The 21,761-nt window shown below is 36.2% G+C and overlaps 1 protein-coding gene across 2 annotated transcripts in view; it reads left to right on the forward strand.

The window, feature by feature from the left end:
• The window catches only part of LOC139987095 (uncharacterized), a 49,843-nt gene extending 28,916 nt beyond the window's left edge, over positions 1 to 20,927 (forward strand). Inside the window, exons 2-5 of one of the 2 annotated variants that reach the window (XM_072002974.1) lie at positions 13,764 to 13,822; positions 14,310 to 14,383; positions 16,101 to 17,888; positions 18,445 to 20,927. In XM_072002974.1, coding sequence (XP_071859075.1) covers positions 13,777 to 13,822; positions 14,310 to 14,383; positions 16,101 to 17,888; positions 18,445 to 20,640 — 4,104 coding nt within the window. In that variant the 5' untranslated portion in view covers positions 13,764 to 13,776 and the 3' untranslated portion in view covers positions 20,641 to 20,927. The remainder of the gene's footprint in view (positions 1 to 13,763; positions 13,823 to 14,309; positions 14,384 to 16,100; positions 17,889 to 18,444) is intronic. The other variant, XM_072002975.1, reaches the window with a different exon arrangement.
• Positions 20,928 to 21,761: the final 834 nt, after the last annotated feature.

Raw genomic sequence — 21,761 nt, forward strand, 5'->3', positions numbered from 1 at the left:
GTCACACCGTATATATATATATATATTTCGGAATCGATTGTAGATATTACGGAATATTCGGAACCTGTCATTTTCCCGTAAAAGAAAAGAAATATTCCGGTGGCTGGTGTCTGGTTGGAAAGACCGCTTTTGGAAAAGCCAGGACCGTGGGTCGACGCACGATAACATTCAGGCCGGGCCGGTTTTCAACGAATCACGTCCACGATCTCGCAAAATGGTCGCGCTCTGATTCTATCGGCCTTTCGCTTTCCATTTGCGTGCAACGGGCCAGATAGATTTACGCATTAATTGTCAATTACTGGCTGTACGAACTACATGAGATCGTTACTTAACACGAGACGAGAACGATCAACACGACTAGAACAGATTGGATCGTGTATCAATGTTATACAGGGTGGTGGTTTATTGAGAGCTGAACAAATAGCCGCTGCGTTCGGCGAAATATGCTACGGGCTAAAATATCGTTTGGAAATAATCGATTAATATGTAACTTTAGACGAATGTTAGGTTTCTTTGTATTTTAGTGAGATTTATATGATTGGGGTTAGAGTACATAATCGTCGTACTGGATATTATGGAAAGGAATAATCTTTCGAAGCGATTGAGATAATTTTGAAAGACTCGATACATTCAACATTATTTATATCTTTTAACGAGATTTATTTTGCAGTTGTTGTCGTGTTTGATTGTATGTTAGGACGGGTGATCATCTTGTTGGACGATGAGGGTAAAGCTGTCAGTTGTATGATACTTGTTCGCGTATTTGTTTCTGTCATTCGTCAAATATGTATGTCGTAACAATCTTGAAGTACACCCTGTATACGCAAAATGTAACAAGCTTACGTTTCTACGATTTGTTACACTTGAAACGTCACTGGAGCAGCATGGAACGCTTACAAGATCGACTGGTTTCGGGTCAAACTTCTGCACCTCGTTTTTCAGCTAACCTTTTTATGTCGAAACTAAATTCAACTTACTGCAAGCTTCCGCGTGCCATTAATAAAACACCAAACAACTCGTTCTATATTCAGCAATCGAAAAATGAAATGCCAGACTTGCAGTACGATAAGTTACGTAACAATTAGATCACAAATCGCTCTAACCATACATATACGTGTAACGAAATGCATCGTGATAAATTGAAGAAAGAAAAAGAAAAAAATAAGAAGAAAGGTTTTAGAAGAATTGATAAACAATTTAAGAACGAAAAGATTAATCGACTTATTAAATACTTCTTTAATGAAGGTGTCAAAGGATTGTGAAGTAATTCGAGAAAAAAATATTAATTCAAAATAGGTAAAGCAAGTTCGCCAAGGGCTATGTGTATCTCAGAATGTAGGAAACCTGTTAGAACAGCTTCCAAAGGTCTATTGAATAATTTAAAAGGAAAATATTAATGCAGGAATATTGGCAAATAAATAAAAAAAAAAAAAAAATGTATCTCAAGAGGCAGCATGTTGAAGATGGAGTTAAAAAGATCAAATAATTTCAAACGAAAAATCAATTCACCATTATTAACGGATCAGATAAAGACTTAAAAAGCGGCTAATGAAATTTTTAAATGGCTAAGAGAATTGTTAAACAATTCAAAGAGAAAATATAAATCCAAATGATTAGCTGATTAGATAGACTCTATGTTTCAAAATGTAACGCGTTAATTCGCAATTTACTGCTGAACGAACTCATTCACGAATCAATTGATGCAGAGAACAGTATGAGACTCGCGATGAAAAATGATTCCTCTGTATCTCACGGGTTTCTCACGGGAAACGCTCTTTCGTTGCACGCATTCACAAACTCGAGCAGCTTGTGTTCAGGCTAGAACGTCGGCTAACTAATAGGCCAGATATCGCGTGACGCAACATTAAGGCTGAAAACTGCCTGTTTCTCAAGACCTTACGCGGATCAACTCTTTCGAGCTGTTGTTGCAACAATGACGAGAAGCGTTCGATGTCTTATTGCAGATATACCGCTATGGAATTCGTTCGCTTTGCTGCAGAACGAACGTAACAATGTGGTAACGAGTTCTATGTGTAAATTGTCAAAACTGCGGTGGCCTTATTCCGTTAGGTGACGTTAATTAACTCTCTGAAGGACGAATGCTTCTTGGCCAGTAAGAGAAGAAAACTATTTCTTTATGGCAATTTTAACTTTATTGCTTCTTTATTTGGTTCTAACGTTGCTTCAGAGTTGCAGTCAGAACACTGTACAGTTGAGAATTGTTGATTCGCACGCTTTAATATATTTTTTATACTATTTATATTCTTGATGATTTAATATAAATTGTGCGAAAATTATTATCTTTTCCTCTGACTTTAATAGACTTCTCGTATTGTTCGGTAGATTTATTCTTCTTCTCATAGCAACGTAATTTATCGATGATAGAGAATATACGATAGATAATAATGAATTACTATGAATTAATTTGAATTTAATGGATTAATTGTATTACTATGAATTAATAGACACAATGAATTAGAATCAATTTTTAAAACCGCACAAAATGTCTCTTAAGTTCTTAAGCATTGTATTTACTATAAACTTTACGATGTACTATAAAGAGTGCTCAAAGTATTCCTTTTTTATCATCTTTGTATTCCAGTGTTGCAATACTCATGCATAGTAGAAAGCAGAGTAGGCGTTTTAGATGTTACTGCAGATGTTTATCTACCCTGTTGACTGTCAAGGTAAAGTTTCTTAAATTAAACGTACATACTAAATGAGTTAGAAATTACCATGTTTCTCAAGACCTCAAACCACAACAACAGAAGAATTGAAGTCATGTGCCTTTTATGAGTCACACCTAAACTATTTCAGTCTGCTTGAAGCAAAACAGAAATTTACCCAGAAATGGGAACAATGACGATAGAGAAGGAAAGTAATGACGAGTAAGTAAGCAGTTAAACCTGTGACTTTGAGAACAACGTACGAAATTACGCGTAATAAGTAGCTCGTTTAAGTCTGGTTTCGAGGTAACGAAACGACGAGGTCGGAATTTTCCTGGAAATTAGATACTTTCACCGTAACCTACGCCACGAAATAAGTCCCGCGGTAAAATAATATAAACCGCCCCGGTTACGGAAAAAGTGAAAGCATGCGAATTACGAGGACCATGAGAGTCGCGTATCGCGCTAGGAAATTTCGCGCGGGAACCGCTGAACCAGCTTTCAATGAACGAAAATCGTTGAAAGGGGTTTGGGGAAATTGTACCGACTTTACTGCGGATAGAAAGTGAAAATAGTATACTTGATGGTGCACACTGCTGTTGCTTAATGTTAGAAATTAAAGAAATTGTAGCTACAAAGAGCGATCTTCTTACTCCTAGCAATTTAAGTAAAGAAAGAAAAATGTTTAAGGATGGGATTCTATTTCAACATTAGAATTATCAAATCCATGACAATGACATGTTTTATATCTTCTACTTTTGCAATTACATATCTTTGGTGAAATTAAAATTAACGTTAACTTTTATTGCGATTGAAATCTAGTTCTATACATCGTACAGTTATATACTATATCGTGTAACTTATATGTATAGATATTTATTTTAGTTACATCATATTAATTAGAATTACTTGTATGTAGCGTAAATTTCTGACATGTTACATGCTTACAATCGTTCACATTTGTCGTAAACAATACATTTTATCATCTCTTATCAACTAACTATAAATATCTCTTCAATTTTTAACCAACGATAAAATGTGCAATATTATACCATAAAAGAAAGAATGTAAGAGAAGCTCGATTACCGATTGTTAGCCAAGTAACATGCTCAACTATTAATCAACCATAGAACGTACGATATTCTATGATAAAAGCAATACTCCGGAGAAAGTGGTAAATGTTCTGAACGTTTATGTCGAAGTTGGAACATTGAATAACGATAGATATTCTAAGGCTAATTCCCAGGCATAGAATACAAAAAGCCTGCCATATAGGCTTATCTCATTCGAAAGTACAGTTAACGCTAAGAAACGAAGGAGCACTTCCTGTAATCGACACGAGTTATGGTGCATTTACAATTTTTTTTATCGAACCCTTTTATCTTCCTTTCTAATGCGAGACTACGAAAGCATTCGAAAATGTTAGCTAATCCGTACGTCGTGTAGAAAGTTAATGAAGATAATTAAAAGTATCCGTTTATTGCGGAGGAACTCGAGATTCGCGAGATTTGTAGTCGACAGATCGTGGTACACGAACCTCGACACGCACTCTCGCCGTTTATCTGTTTTCCTGTTTTACCATTACCCTCTCGTCTCTGTATCTAATTCGAATGCATTGCCACGGAGTTGCATCGAAGTTAAAACAACCCTTTTCAACGAAACTTTGTTAACGTTTAGACTGGCATAACGCGGAAACGAAGAGAAGTCGAAATTGAGAACTCAACATTATTGGTAAATTGTTGTTTGTACGAATTCAGAGTGTAAGTACGGGTTTCAGGTTTAAGCAGGATTTCGATCTGAAATTGAAAAATGCAATTTGTTTATCTGCTATTCGTTCAATGTTATATTAATTGCACAGGAGCGTGCGAAATTCCTGGAAACGAGAGTAAAGAGATAGATAACAGTAACGAGTTACAAGGATACCTAAGTGCAATTTTTGTTGAATTAACGAAAATGCAAATATTTTTATTAATCCAGAATTGATTATTGATATTCTACTATGAAACACTTCGACTGTTCTAAACAAATTAGCTACATTAATTTTGTATAAATTCAACGTTCTTATCGTCTTAAAGACAGTTTCACATAAAAGAAATTAACGAAACTAAGAATTAAGCAAGTGATGTAATTCTGTACGCATATAAAGTAGTTGGACCACATTAAGGTCCCATTTTCTATCGAAGCTAAGATTCTCACTTAACAAAAAGCAAAATTTTCGGTCACCTTACCAACGTATCAATTTCTATAGAATCTAATACAAGTCTATACGCTACGATTTTCTGAATGTCTTAAAATAATTAAGTGTGACGATTCTATATAAATTTCGCAGTTCAGTCAATTAAAAAGATGATATAAATTCTCAAGAGAGAGAGAGAGAGAGAAAATACATCGAACAATAATCGTGCGATAGACGATAAGACGTTTGTGGATGTGCATTCACAATCTTTAACATGCGACACGAAATTACGCGCCCACATTGCTGCACGGGAATTCAATACTCTTGTTGCGAATTATCGCGAGAAACTATCACCTTTTTCCCAATAATGTCGTACACATAATCGCACAACGAAACACGAGTTTGGCGGCGTGTAATTCGCAGATACGAAACACCGATAGAAAGCATCGTAATGCTTGCATTAAATATCTGGCAGATGTTTGATAAAGACACATGTAGTTGTAATTTAAAAGAAAAAAAAAAAAAAAACAAATTAAACTACGAAATTGAGAAATTTGGAAATAAAAGGTAAAATTTTGCTTTTTGTCTCTAATTGTATGAATTAGTTTTACATAAGGAATTTACGTTTACTTTGAAATATCGTTCTAGAAAAGGGAATTTTTATTTCTTAATTGGTTAACTTTATTCAGAAAATTGACAAAATCAGTGTAACCCTGAAATACAAGCGATGATAAATTACTGTAATTTGAGAATTCTGTATAAAATTAATATCGATATTAAGTGTTAATAGCAAAACGTTCAATTGATAATTAACTAATTAATTAATTTCAGGCTATTTTATCGTATTTTATACTCCTTGTTTTATATAGCAGAGGCTATTAAGTGCTTTTGTCGCTTGAAACGACATACAAAATAAGATATTCTGAAATTAAATAATTTAACGCAACCTGTTGTGGCCACCTGTGACCCAGTGGCACCAGTTTAGTACACACCTGACGCCACAATTATAAAACTACGAAAAAATACTTTATTTTCACTTTGAAACTTAACTAGCGAAACTCGGTTAACGAAATTTAATAATAAATAGGATTTTCCTCTGAAGAAAAATTCTATTGTATATTTTCCACTTGTTGTCTCACGCAGATTCATCCTGCACCCTATTGCGCCATCGGTTACCCCAAAACTCTCATGGCACACCATATACAATACTCAAAATTTGAGGGAAGCAATCTTTTAATTTTTCTTACCTTGTTAGAAACTTTGAATACCATGATTTATGGTTATAATTGTAAAATACATAAAGCCATAATTACAAGTATAAAATACTCCAAAATTTACCAAAATTGTTTCTGTACCTTGACTTTCATTATCGCTGTCTTTACTATACTAACGTTGCAGTTTCGGTATTATTCGTAGCAGCGTTACAACACGAACTTAACCATTATCGTAGCAAAAATTCCGGTGAGAGGTTCTCGAGATCCTTTTTTCAGAGGCTAAATCCTTCGTTGCAGTTAAGCGCGTAGCAAACTCGTTATGAACTCGTTCCCATGTATTTTCCAGGCTTTGTTGCCCTTCACTATTTACCTCCTATCTCGTGAACACTCCCCCTTAATTCCTTCCTCGCCGTCTTCTAATCACGAACGCGAAATGAGACTTGGAGCAGCGCTTTTGTGTACCGCATTCGAATCTCGGACATTACCGACATGCTAAACAGAACTTAATCTGAACATTTCGAAAGCACTTTCATGTGCATTGAGCAACGAAGTAATTAGAACGAAGATGGGAAGATGTTGATTTTGAAACTTCAGAAGTAGAATCTCAGTGAGACTTCATGCACAGTGGTGTGAAAATGTTTTCGGAAGTTTTCTTTATGTCGCAACATATATAAAGAAATAAGAAACATTCAGACATGTAGATGATTTCTTCATCGACACAATTCTGCTAATTATTAAGTATTAGATATATCTCACCGCAAGAAGTACTCTGCTCCTCACCAACTTCGTGAAGAATATCAGATAAAGCATAATTGCTATTTTTTATTTATAAATTTAAAGTCGTATCAACATAGAAGGCTATTAGCGACCATTGATTGGATTAAATAAACACTACAGGTACTTGTTACGTAAACAAATATGTAAAGCATAATTGTTCGTTAATAATGTGTGGGACACTTTATGTAAATTATATGACGTCGTATTAGCAGATAGCTCACAATCAGTTCTATTTGACCTTTGATGCAGGCTGATTCTTTACTATACAGTGCATGTATAAAATAAATCAGTGTTATTGTTGTTATTGAGAAAATACGAAATATACTTAACCTGATGAAAAACAGAAAAAAATACGAATATAATGTCTAGTAATTTCTCAAAAAGAAAACAAAAGACGAAACACTACAATTTATCGTAGGTATGTTATTATATGTATCATTATATACCTTGGAAAGATTTACGGTGCATGATATATATGTAGTATGTGTGTACCTTTACCTATTGTAACACGAAGAGAAGTTCTGGAAACTTGTTCACACTACTGTATGTATTTGCTGCTGAAAGCAACAAACTGTACACATTATAAACAGTATAGATAGTTATTCCGAAATTAGGGTAATTTGATGATTGAATTTTTTCGGACGATTTTCTCTTTTATACTTTTAATTATAATTTGAAAAGGTCAGCTCAAATATCCCGAGACATTTACAATAAATTTTATTTAATCTATATTCAAATATCTCATATTTAAATGTGACATAAATCACTTCCCATCTGGTACGTTTTGTAGATATGATGAATCCCCCCACCTCCAATTTCAAGGTAAATTTCCATGTCAGAATACTTGAAATAGCTTGAAAAAATAAAAAAGACTCCCAAGTCAATTTCTATAGAAATATCTCACATTTAAAAGCAACATAAATCACTTTTGACTTTACTTTAGGAATATACTAAATTCTTCAAGTGAAAGACATGTACGTATTTCTGCATAAATCATTTCTAATCTTTGTAAATTCTTCGATCTAAAAATAACTTCTGCTATATTAAATTACTTTGGAGTTCTCGATATTTTAAACAAATCCGATTTAATAATATCTATATAAATATTTCACGTTTAAAAATAACATAAATTAGTGTTCGAGCCTGGCATTACAAATGTGACAAATTTTTATATCAAATTATTACGAAGAATAATAATAATCTCAAGACCTTTGAAATAGAAAATGACCTTTCCTCCTTTACGAATATTCTTACAAAAATATATCGGTACTATCCTAACTTTATTATTTCCGAATTTAAAAATACGTTTTTCAAAGGTATTACTGCAATATATATATATACTTTTTATTCAGATAATTAAATTCACAAATTTTTATTCTCACATTTCGTGTAGAGTTACAAAAAAGGTTTTTTCCTTCTTTATATTGAAACCAAGCCAAAAACTGTGAAGCCAGAATCCACGTTTATCGTATCGTTAAGAGGCGAATCGAAAGAGTGCAGACAAGCGTAACGAAGCACAAAATAATTTTTGTAGTTGTTCAGTTTTGAGGAGAAAATTAATTTATAGAGTTACAGATTTATAACTTAAGAATTTTACATCATAGATAGATATATTTCGATCTACCAACAGTTAGTAACCATTAATTGGATTGTCATCAAACGTCAATGCATCGAAGTATGATACTATCGAATTTGGAAAATTTATTAAAATTTTTAAGTTCACTCAATGTTCGTTTCATTTCAATTTTTCGATTGTGTAACTTCTCCATTTTCTTATTCTTTTCCTTACCTGAATACGTTACAATAATTTTACGAAATTTTTCAACGTGACGATGTTTCCAAAGAAATATCGTGATGCGTTTATGCAGAAATGAGATACATTGAATTAGGCGTTCCATTAAAAGTTTCGTCAAGATAACAGGAAAATACGAATATTTTTCCCGATTTCTCTCCAGTGTGAGAAATATTTCTCTCGGCGAAAAAACATTTTTTGGGAATCGAACGGAAAGACATATTCCAAAATAGTACGAAAATTTTTATAGCACGTCGCCTCTATTCCCTTCAAAATTCGGTTGAAAATTTCACGATGAAAACTTTCAACTCTGAGTGGAAAATATTTTAAAATGAATTAAAAATTACATTCATATTATTAACCTAAGTCAACAATTATTAATAAGTGCACGATAGAATACTTTGATAAAACCACGAAATGTTTTTTGTAGTATCATCATCTAGACATGGTTAAATATTAATTGATCGCTAATAAATTTATTCTAATATTCATTATCATGCGACTGCAGCTACAATTTATAATAATAAGGCAAATTAAATTTTCTCATCTGTTATGAATATCGATTATTATTGTTATTATGTGTATGGTATACACGGTATATATATGTAATTTATGTTATATTAGTATAATATAATATGACCATATAATGATTGATTACATCTATAATTAATTATAAGCAAACATGTATTGTTAAAATATTATAATAAAATTCGCGCGTATAGAATAGACCTTGCGAATAATATAGATATTATTATATGACGTCATTATAAATTAGTATTTGTTTCATAATACAAAATCAATATACGCTGCTAGAAACTTCTTTGAACATATAATTAATTAGTCATGATATGATGTATATTGTATAATTGTTACCTTTACTCTGGTTTACTGTATCAAATTGAACAATCTTTTTTAAACAATAATTCTTACTAATTTTAATTCGTTATCTACAAAATGTAATTGTACATACAAATTATGGTATACTTGGACCCTGAGACTAAAAAAGATATGAACTTTAGCAAAAAATTTTGCACAGTGTATTCCAGTAAACTCTACCGGAAACTGCAGTAGTAGCTCCAAAAAGTGATAAAGGTGAATTCCATGATAATTAGTTCACACACGTCCAAAGCTATTTAATCAGCCATTCAATTTTCCCTTATTACTATTCCACCCGAACACTTGTCTCAATAAGCACTCAATAAAACACACGTACACACGTTCAATAATTTACAACAAAATGCTCAATTTATTTTAACAAGAAGCAGCGAGGCTTGATAATGATAAATGTACACTGTATTTCTACCAATTTCCATACATTCGAACCTCTTTAATCACTCACTTGAAATTTCCCAATATTATTATTGTCCCGACTTTTCTCTCATTTTAAAAAAAGGAAAATTATATCTAGCAACTTTGTTGAGGAATTGTATCCATCCTACCAAAATTTCGTACATGGAAAACTGAAAACTGAGAATTCGAGAATTTGGGCCATATTTATTTAGCCATATACCTGATATACCTGGTTTCATGCAAATTCGTATTTCACTGAACAATTAAAGAAGTGAAACCTACATGGATACAGATTCGTTTCACACTCTAAATATTAGAATACCTAATTTACTTTGGATATCAACATATTTACATATTATGGCACACGCATTCAATGCGTTTCTCCACCTCTACATTTCCCATAAATGCTTAAAAATTGACGATCTAATTCGCGAAACGTTTGAGTTCAAAGAAAGAGAAACTGAAGTTGTCTCGGCCCAATTACACGAAACGACCAGTAAAACTGAACTCTAAATTAGATATTCACCAAACGAGCAGTTGGAACATTTCTTTCCGTGATACTCTCATTCGGTGCAGTGGACCGTCCAGCTACGTGATCCGACCGGTTATTTCGCGCGTTGCAATTGCAACTGGTAACCGGTGGGTAATTCAAATAACGCGCGCAATTGCACGGTAGGAAACCGTTCGGAAAGTTGGTCGGAGAGGTTGCATCGAGCCCCAGGGGCAGGCTAATGCTGGTAATTAATTCAACTGGGGAATCTGTGTGAAATTTAAATGCACCTGCTCTATTGATTTTCCGATTTGACGGCAATTTTCACCGCGTAGGGGGCAGCACCTGATCGCCCCCATAAAATTCGCGCAGACGCGGGAACGCGTGCATAGGCTGGCTGCGAACATTCGATTCGTTATTCGACGATATTTCAGCCACAAAAAAGAAAGAAAACTCGAGCGTTGATAAGCGGCGGAAGAGTAGAAACGCAATTGCGTAATGGCCGCGGCCATTGTTTGCTTAGTACTTGAGCGGAAACGTAACTTTCGGGTAGAACAGACACCCGATATGGGATGCATCAGGCAAAGTAGTTTTCATTTTTTCGGCCCTCTTACGTGGAAAATTTGTATTTGTCAAAAAGTGAAATATTTCGGTTTATCTTTCTACCTATTAATAGAATTAATAAAACGTTTGATTAAATGCAGGCGCTCGGTACACATAGGCACACAAGGCAAACACTTCGTCTTTTTTTTCAAGTATGATGCGAGGGAAATGTTTAATGATAACGTTGGAAAGTGAAATATTATCCGTTTGCTTATTATAGTAGAATTTTGTAACTTCTTTACCGAAGAAGAATATTAGTTACTCGGTTATTTTAATTGTTTATTTGCCGGATTAAATGCATCTCGTATAGGCTGAACTAGGAAGTGATGTTTCCTTTTCTTCTTTATGCAGATGAACAGGGAAATTACACTGTGATATTTGCTTTATATTTGTTTACTTATTATTGTAGAATTCTGAAACATTTATGCTACTGATATTGGTATGAAATTTTAATGAATATTTAATTAAATACAAACACTAGACATAGAGAGCACCAGACAAAGATGTATCCGAGTTTTAGTTTCGATGCGTAGGAAGTTGGTAGCATATCAAAAAGTGAAATATTCATTTTATTTGGTTGTTTATCGTAGCAAAGATTTATATTATTTGTTGGAATGAAACCTTAATTAGCACTCGAATAAATGTCGCTTCATATAGAATGCACGTGGGATCTTACTCTACCGAAGAATTAAATATTCATTTAATTCGTTTGTTTGTTACGGTAGAATTCTATATAAATACATATGTATTTATTGGAGCTGTATTTATTAGTTGCTACTCGATTGCGTGAATTCCACGTAAAGTTTATTAACACGAACGTAAAATTCTACTATTTTAATTTAAAATCTATCAACTGATTCGGTTGAACACCGGTTGGCATATACATGTACACGTATATGAAATGTTACATTAACTCGTTTAGGAAACAGAGCTGTTAACTGTCTCGTCTGGAATGCGTCTTAAGAACGCTGATTAGAAATACTACGTCCATTAGAAGCCAGTTCTACAAACACTTTTCACTTGCCCTCCGCGTGAAAAGTATACCAGTACTTACGCCATAGTTCAAGCCTAGAAAATTAATGAGAGAAAGTCGAGTTTTTCGAAGCGGTTAATTTATTCCTCATACTCACGCCCTTGGAACTTTCCTGTACAATCAACGACTGCTGGTTGATCGTATACTGCTGGTAAATAAGTTAATTGATCTATTCTTAACAGTCCATTACAAATAAATCGATGAATAGCGGTTGCCATCACCGTAATGTTGACAAATTAACGTAATGACTACTCGTTGGTTGTTAAACTCGTTAAAATTTAACTTCCCTTAAAATGTTCCTGAAATTCTCATTAATCATTTGTAACTTTATTGCAGTAGTTATATTACAGTATAACTCGACTTGTAACTCAATAATTTGTATAACTGAATAACTGAGTGACTCAACTTGACTGGAATTATCATTAAAATTTATTTCAATAATTAGTTAAACGGAGGACCTGTTGACCTTACGATTTTTCTAATAGTAAATCGACGATTACAATTTTCTGTTGGACTCTATATTAAATAGGAATTGATAAAATATTTATATTTACATAAACTGGATAATTTCTATTTAACGATTCTCAATCCGAGGAATGAAAATTGAAGTTAAATTAAATTTTATCCTAAATATAACACTTTTCTAGAATTGGAATGGAACAATCCACGCTAGAAATATGGCTCGACGTTATAAGGTTAGAGGTTAACTTTGCTGAAGCAGGAAACACGTGAATTCTAGTTTAGTCATGGATTAAAATAGTCAGAAAATTGCAAAATATCAGAAGAAATATTCTCCGACCTATAATTTCCTTCCATCGATTAATTTCTAAGAGATATCAGCTGCGAAGAACTTCGGTAATTTTCTTCAATAAGTCTGTTAATTACCAACGATCGTTCGTGTCCGATTTCATGCACAAATAAAAATTGGAAAATTGGAAATTGAAAATTACAATTGTTCTGCCTAGTTTCATTCGACTATGATCCCTGCACAAGAAAATTGCAAAATATTGGAAAGCATACAATAACCGAAAATTTGTCGATCAACATGATCGCTCAATAAGTTCGATTTCATGGAGGAACGACAGCTCGTTACATTAAACGCGCATTTCGTAAAATTAGGAACATCGAGTGATCGAACGGTTGCTTCAACTCCGCAGACATGAATTTCGAAACACACGATTTCTTAAAATAATCAGAAAATTTCTAACTGTCAGAGCAAATATTCTTCGAACAAGAATTTTTTGCGTTCGAATCTCAAACTTCCAAGAAACTGAAATCGCTAGAAGTTTCCAATAACTCGCTCAAGACAACGAGTGCCCTCATCATCGACGATCGTTGGAAACTCGTTCGTTTCCGGTTTCACACGAGGATGAAAGCTCGTGCAGCATCAAGTGGAAATTTCTGGATATTACGACCAACCCGTAACAAAAAAGTGCAGTGAAATTCTTCCGTCTTCTCGCGAGTTTCACTGTTACCTTGATTCAAAGAGAAATGACAAAATAGCGGCGGAAACAGTCGCGATAGATGCAACAACGGCTTTCTATACTTCCTTTCTCTGCATCACGCTACACTTTTCCTGTCCTCGTATTCCGACAATCGAGAACTATACTCGTTATACTCGATATTCTTTGATCTCTACTTTCGTAATCGGGCAATTTGCGATATAACGAGAACGACATGAATTTGCCTAACGACCGAACGTTTTTTTTTTTTCTTTCGCAGAACGCTCGTGTAAATGGTCCCATGGTCTGTCACGATGCGGTCGACACTAACGTTGAATTGTAAGTAGATCAAACTTGGACACGTTTCGAAAACGTATTCGAAAAATGAATATAACCTGATTAGGGTAGAAATTAATTTTGATATTAGACACGAGTTTATCGTTTGATTTGGCTAGATGTTATTTGAATTAATTTATTTGAATAAGATGATTTCATGAAGCGATCTCGCTTCGAATTATTTCACTTAGTTATCAAGTTAAATATTTTTTCATTTTTATAATAATTATCTATTATGGTTTATTACTTCAAACTACTCATATTATAATTCACTATTTCATTATTATTCATTATCTTTATTTCGAATAGAATTTGTCCAAGCCTAACGTAGACGATTCTGATCATCTTCTCTTCTTTCTTTGTCTTTCTTGTTCTATTTTAATGTATCTACTTCTTTGATTAATTGGTTACTTACATTCTTTCTTCGTAAAATTGTTTAAAGATATAATTAACATTTTCTGCTTCTGCGTGACATGCAAAATACTCACAGGTGTCCTCGCGATGGGCCTCTTTACCTGCATTGGCGCAATCACCGTATCGATAGACCGTTCCGATAACAAACCCGTAAGTAGATACCGTAATCGAGTTGCGGCAATTAATTGTTCTTGCGTGTGCGCGAGCATCGTTGCCTCGATTTGTTTATTTTTACCAGTGTTAACGAATAAATTATATTATTAAAACGGAGAAAGTACACACAGGAAGAGAACTTCTTCTCTTTTTTATTGAAACACTTTTCATTTCCGTTGAGCTGATGAGAAATAATATCGGTTTTTTTTATGAACTGGAAGTAACAGGATGAGTTTCATAAAAACTCTTTTGCTTCAAAGGTAAAGATCATCGTATGAAATTTTATGGTATCAATAAGCTTTACTGGTAAATTGAATAAAAACTTTGTAATATTAGATATTGTAATTTTTTTATTCATCAGATATAGAGTATCAACAATAATTTATAATTTCTATAAAATGTTTGCGTCTACAAGCTATTAGTAGAAGGCATCAATCTTTCGACTGCACATAATGCAAGGGGAAGAACTTTTCTTTTTTCATGTACTTTTTTTGTTGAAACTCCTAAAACGTTTAACTTCGAAACTGTTTTAATCTAATGCACACTGCACACGATCCATAACAGTCAAGTTATGTACACTAAACGACTCTTCGTTGGCTGCAAAGATGACGTAAATTTTTAGCTAATATTTATCCAATTTCTTTAATCGATACTTTGCTTATACAAAAAATCGTTACAAAGAATCCTTCGTTGTAATGTTAAGTCGAGTACTGAATATTTAAAAAATCGATGTTATTCTCTTGTCGACTCAACGTTTTATCGCTATAACAGTTTACAAGACAACGTTTAGTTATTAGTGTGTTTGAATGTCTAACGTGAAACATCAACTAAATTTACTTAAACACCAATACATCAATTAACCAATTTATGAAACAGAACTTCAATTCACAGAACATTCGATTAAGATAGAATTACACTACAATGGCTTTTACAAAATATCTAATTATTGTATCAAAAATTACAAACATTTTCGCAAAACATTCATGGAAACTAAACATAATTACACTGAAATCGAGCCGTGTACAATACAATTGGCGAATGAGATACAGCGAAATTGTAAAATCATTTTGACGTTTAAATTAATTTATTTCAAATATTTGATAAACAATTTAATAAAAGCCTGAAAGATAGGCAATCAAAATGCCAATTAAGACAGTAAGAACTATAGTAGAATTATATTATAGAATTCATGGATATTGACATATCAAAATTGCTTTCTAAATAACGATTTAACGCTAGTCACGTGGAGTTACTTGACTTCCACAAGATCTATTGTGACGGAGAAAATTTATCTCAATTACACCCTTGAGATAACTAAGCGGAGTAAGACGTTTGGAAACATGACGACCGAAACAGTCAATCATGATAGGAATTAATCTCAGCCTCAAACAGCCAGTATCCATAAATTTTACTATACAGGGTGTCAAAAGTATGTGATTATTATTTTTAAACTACGTTGTGATCATTGACACTAACAGAATCCCAAAGCTTTTGAATAAGATTGAAAGAAATTGTCTCCTATTCTTGTCTCTCGATCTTTCTCACAAAAAGTCATTCTCAAATTTTCCAATAATCATGATATTTACACGAATGATATTCAGATAGCACATAAAGTCTCTATTATTTCATTTACATTTTCACAATCTCGCTACATTTCATCCGCTAGTTAAACCCAATAAATCCAACACACGACTCCTCTAACTTCACTTCACAGCCACCAACGCGATCATCGATGATTGCAAACGGCTGGCGGCCGTTGACGAACGGCTACGAGGAGACGATCGGAACGAACGTGTCCCCATCCAGCAACCTCGAGCGGAACGGTCCTCTCCATCCAGTTCTAGGCAAGCTTCAGGAACACATGGCGGCCTCTGAAAAACTGAAACCTCAACGGAAGGGTAAACCATCTTCCTATCACGACTACAATCCGCCCAGTATACTAGGCAGCTTCACGGTGCTCGGTCATGCTGCCGCGAAAGCACGCGGCGAAGCTCAATCTAACCACAATCATCCTAATAAACATGTCGCCTCTGAGACGCGGGAGTACACGTTCCTGGTACCTCCGCCGAAAGACGCGTACCGTTTCGACCTGGACCAACACCGGAAGCCCATTTTACGAGACAGCTCGACGTACTTGCGACAGCCACAATTTGGCCCGCCAGTGCATCAGCCTCCGGATCCAATAAAGGCTGCCACGTATTTTATTAAAGGATATACCTCCACCACGAATTCTCCGTCACCATCTGCATCCACGAAAAATAGACATTACGCTGAACCTTACGTCCCTCAGTTGCTGCAACCACCCAGGTATCAGGTGAAGCCCTTTGAATCTCTAAAGGTATCCAACAACGCGAAGCCATATTTCCAACCACCTGGTACAGCGCCGGCCAACGATTTTGGAAAGGATAAACGACTATCAGATTACGATCACAGACAGAATCATGACAAGTATCCTGGACAGGCTCATAACGATCACGTTATTAACCCAGCTAGTACAGGGAACTTTTTCAGCCAAGTGAACCATCCTTCTCATTCTTTCAAGACGTCGTTCGAGAGAGATCCCGCGTTCCTGGTTCACGAGAGCCACGAAATTAGTTACATTACTCCACCTTCTGTCTACAATCCGTTCAACTTTAGACCTTCGTTGCCTTACGAAACCCTACTTCCTCCTGATGTGTATTCATCTTCTACTCCCGCACCCACTACTCCTCGTACGCAAGAATCGAGTAAATTCCAACAACAAAACAGAGATGCTGTACAGGATTACAAGAGACCAAGTCAAAGTACTACGAGTAAGCAAATAGAGAGTGGAATACGAAGTGAACTGCTGCCGACAGCAGGTGTTGGAAATACCTACTACGTGTCAGAAGCTCAGGATCTAACTCCACCACCCTCTTCATGGCCAGTTCCGAAGAACAAGTATCAAACGTCCGACATAAATGAGGTTCTACCTCGATTGAATCCTCCGTCAAAGTTCAACCAAGAGCCTATAGTGTCTAACCAGATCCCACAGGCACCAAAGGTAGTGTTTATCGGCCCTCAATCTCAGCAGCCACAGTTCCAGACCTCTGTTTTGCCGATCGATATTCGACCAGAAAGCGGAGAGACGGAATACGAGACTCCAGAAAGTATTTCATTGAAACATTTCAACGAACAACAATATTTGATCCAACAACAACTGCTGCAAAGAGATCGGCAAAGATTGGCTGAACAGGAGAGGCAACAGCAATTGGAGATCGAGAAGCAACAGCAAGAGGAGTTGAAGAAGAGGCAAGAGGAATTGAGGCAGCTGTTGGAGCAGCAAAAGGAAGAGGAAGAGGCGAGGCTGGCTGTGGAGTCCGCGAGGAATCAGACGCAGGAATTGGCCAAAGTCACGGAAGAACAATCGCCTTACGCGATCCAGTTGGCAGGATACGAAATCCCGAAGGTTACCACGGACCTGACCGCGGTGATTACCGAGCAGAGCAGCCTTGGCGAGCAGCCAAAAGTTCAACAGTCTCAGGTAGTATTTGTTCCCGTGGAAAGAGTGCTTTATAAAATATTTGGCTACGGAACTCCCGGAAACCGACAGTTAATTCTCTACGGCTTTACTTACGAGATTGGGGGACAGGTTGGGTATTGTTTGAACAAGGACAGCTTCGGGGAAATGCGCAATAAAGCAGGTTTCTTATATCGTAGGAAACTTTCGGAATTAATTTTATTGTGCTACGAAATACGGTTTCTCGTATAGTTCGTGCTAAAACCACTAGACATTTGTTTAGAGTTTTTCTTAGTTTGGAATTTGCTCGGAATGGAAGTAGGGTTTTTTGTATGACAAAGTTATTTAATGATCTTTTTAATGGCTCTTTATTCAAGGAAGGAGGACTTTTAGAATCAATTAACGAGCATTGTAATAAAGATTCTAAAATACTACATCTCAAATGATTTAATGGAATAGAGTTTGAATCGAATAATAACAAAACTCTTGCCAAATGCAATTAACTAATCGCAAGATGCTACACATAGGTCTTAATCACATTTCCCAAATTTTTTAACAAACTTTTAAAATTCCATTGCAGGTAACCCAGCCCGACTACGTGTTCTCGGAACGTCCCACTGGTCAAGGCCAACAGTATCAAGATCACTCGCAGAATCAGCAAGAGCAAGTGAATTATCGAGAGCAGCAGACTGATATACGGCCTCACAGACCGCACAAGCCATCGCGCGAACACTATAGGCGACGAAAACCGAGTACCACGTCGTACGAGCCAACGCCAACGGAAGCTCCAATCCAAGTTCCAGAAACCTCTGCTCCGGTGACGTTGCACGTTGAGGAAGTGCCTATACAGACGACCACTAGAACCACGCCAGAAACTGTGACTCTGGCGACAGTGAGCACGCAGAAGCCCAGGACTCGAAGACCAGGTTCTCCAATACGTCGAAGAAGACCAACTACCACTACTCCTGAACCTGTCACTGTACCAGCTGCAGAGGACTTCCTGAAGTACGAAAAACAAGAAGAGGCGATACATCACGTAGACGCTACAAAACGAAAACGAGTCAAACCTACGCAGTCTGCTTTTGAAGATACAGTGGCCGAGAAGAAAGCTAATATCAGAAAACGGCCTGGTCATAGAAACAGGGTGAATCCAGGCGAACCATTCGAAGCTGAGATCGTCACAGAGATCGTTCACACTCCTCTAAACACGTACAAGAGTCCAACTGAATCCATTCAACCCTATAACGAATACACTACTCGTTTCGTGACCAATCAACCTAATCAACAATTCGATTATACATCTCCAAAATTCGCGACAGTGGAAGATAGTACGCAGACCATACCGCTAGAATATTACACCGAATCGACAAAGGCAAGACCAGAAGAAGATCCAAACAATGAAAGTTATAAACCGCAACAGGGTTTAGACGTGGCCACGAATATTCCCCTAGAGGATTTGTTTATCAAAACAGAAGGTAATTACTTCGATCGAGCGACGGTGTTACCCACCAGTGCAAGTATAAGTACAAGCTCGAGCACAAGCCCCAGCGTCACCACGATCGCCTCAACGACGACATCCACTGTGCAATTGAGCACGCAAGCGCCACCCTTAAGCTCTTCTACGAGCAGATCCCACAAGATCCGGCCGATCAGGTACGGGAACACGACCAGGCCGCGCTTTAGCATCAAGGACTACAAGAGCCGGATGGATTACAAGAGCAGATTAGCTCAAATTTCAAGCACAGAGCCGTCTGCGACGCCAGCGCCACACACGAAGCAAAGAGGTTCTAGTCTGAAGAGTCAACAAAGTCAGCAGCAGAACATAGAAGGAGCAAGGGAGACGACAGGGAGATACAAGTACGTTTCGAGGGTAAACTATAGGACATCTTCGCCGAATCCTCCAGTAGTGAAAGATCAAGAGTTGGTGGCTGAAGATACAGCTTCTTCTACGACCGAAAGAACCAACCGTTTTGTGCCAAAGAGAAGACCCATCAACGGTAACGTGTACAGAAGCAGAATCTCAGGAACCACCAGTAGCCCCAATAGATCCCAGAATCATTACGAGAGCGACTCTCAGTCGAAGCCAAGCACAGCTAGAGCTGAGAACGTGTTTTCTTCGTCGGTTCGACGACGACCAGTGATGAAAAGCAGACTGTCGGCGCAAAGGGAGAGTTCCACCGTAGCGTACACGGATAGAAAAGAAACGGAAGCCACTGAAATGGCCGCGGAAGAAACCAGTTTCTATTCGTCGGTCACAACCACTGGTACCACCAAAGTGGCCGCTAACGAGATCCCCGTTGAAAAGGAAGAACCAGCTCCCACGAACGTTCCGACGAGATCGAACGTGGACGAAGAGGTGAACGAAGCAGAAGAAAGTGAAACTGGACCGAGTTTTTACCCTGAAAATGAGAAGCCTGTAGGACCGGTTCATACCAGCACCGACAAAAGTGTGGACGAAAGTCAACTGAAGGAAACTAGTATCACCGAGCAACATTCTACGACGAAGACAGAGGAAACCACGATACCAAACGACAATAAAAGCACGGAAGCGACAACAACGTTCGAAGTTCGATCGGAAGAGGAAGAATTATTTGCGAAAGCGTCGCAAAGCGTAGCGGACCTGACCAGTTCTGCTTCTGCTCTTTACGACAAACCTGGAATGTTCAAGGCCGTGTCCCCAGAAAGCAGAGTCATCGCCTCGCACTTCAAAATCCCCACGGACGAGCCGACCCTCCCCATCGAGGCCTTCTTCCAGGAATTGTCGAAGAAGAGCTAAGTGAACACTTTAGAGCTTTTTATCCTTTCAAGAGATCTTTTTCGTAACCGAGAAGGTCGATGATGGTAGCTCTTTAGAGTACCATTTTTAGAGGAACTTCGAGTGTTTTACAGTCTACAGTACGTGATCGTGGACGTAACATTTCTTTGTGGAAATTAATCGAGGTATTAATTTAAGTTAAAAGGCGATTGAATGGTGATTTCGTTATTTAAGGAAGGTGATGGTAAGATTAATTTATTTAGGGAAAGAATGCTGTATTAAGTATAACAAAAGATGAAAGTCACTCACTTAGACTTTCTAGATTTCTAGATTCATTCTTTTCGTAAAAAACTTTTATATAGATCCAAGGTGTATCTAAAAAAAATTAGCATGTTTGTAGTTAGTGAGTTTCATTTTCTCGATAGAGATTCGTTATTCAGCATAACATTATTCGACTCATATTTTTATAAACTCACACTGACCAATTAGAGGCTTCAATATTATTCTTATCCAAATTTCTCGATGGAAATTCTATAAAAGATATATGGTTTATTATGAGACATAAAGTTCGAGGAAAACATATTAAGAGCTTTAGTATATCGCATTCAAAAGATATGGTGGTCATTATCTATTTTATACGTTCAAACTTTATCAAGCTCCATAATCCTTAATAAAAGAGTTTGGTCTCTCTAGAAATTGGCCCATTAAAAGTCAACGATGTATTAATATAATATTTGGTACAGAATATTTCTCAGTTACTTTGTATTGCTGAATTGTGTCTTTCAAGAATGCATTTCAAGGACTTTCTTGATATTTTTCTCGTTTATATTTCTACCATCTCCTCTTCTTCTTTCTTTATTTTATACTTTCGATCTATGTAATTCATTTTACGAGAAAGAATTAATTTTCGCAGAGACATCATGTCCACGATCTCTTTTACTTTCCAAATTAAAAAGTTGCTCGAACGAAACAATATGGAATTTTTAATCTTCTTCAATATGCTCTCCCCTTCACTTTTTCACTTTGTCTGTGAATTAGCACCGTTCATATTATCGTGTAAATAATTGAATTAAAATGTCAAAAGTGTGAAATTCATTAATCAAAGAATTCCTGGTTTACTACTAGTAGAAACAACGGCTCTC

Source organism: Bombus fervidus, chromosome 5 (assembly GCF_041682495.2).
Source record: "Bombus fervidus isolate BK054 chromosome 5, iyBomFerv1, whole genome shotgun sequence".
NCBI lineage: Eukaryota > Metazoa > Arthropoda > Insecta > Hymenoptera > Apidae > Bombus > Bombus fervidus.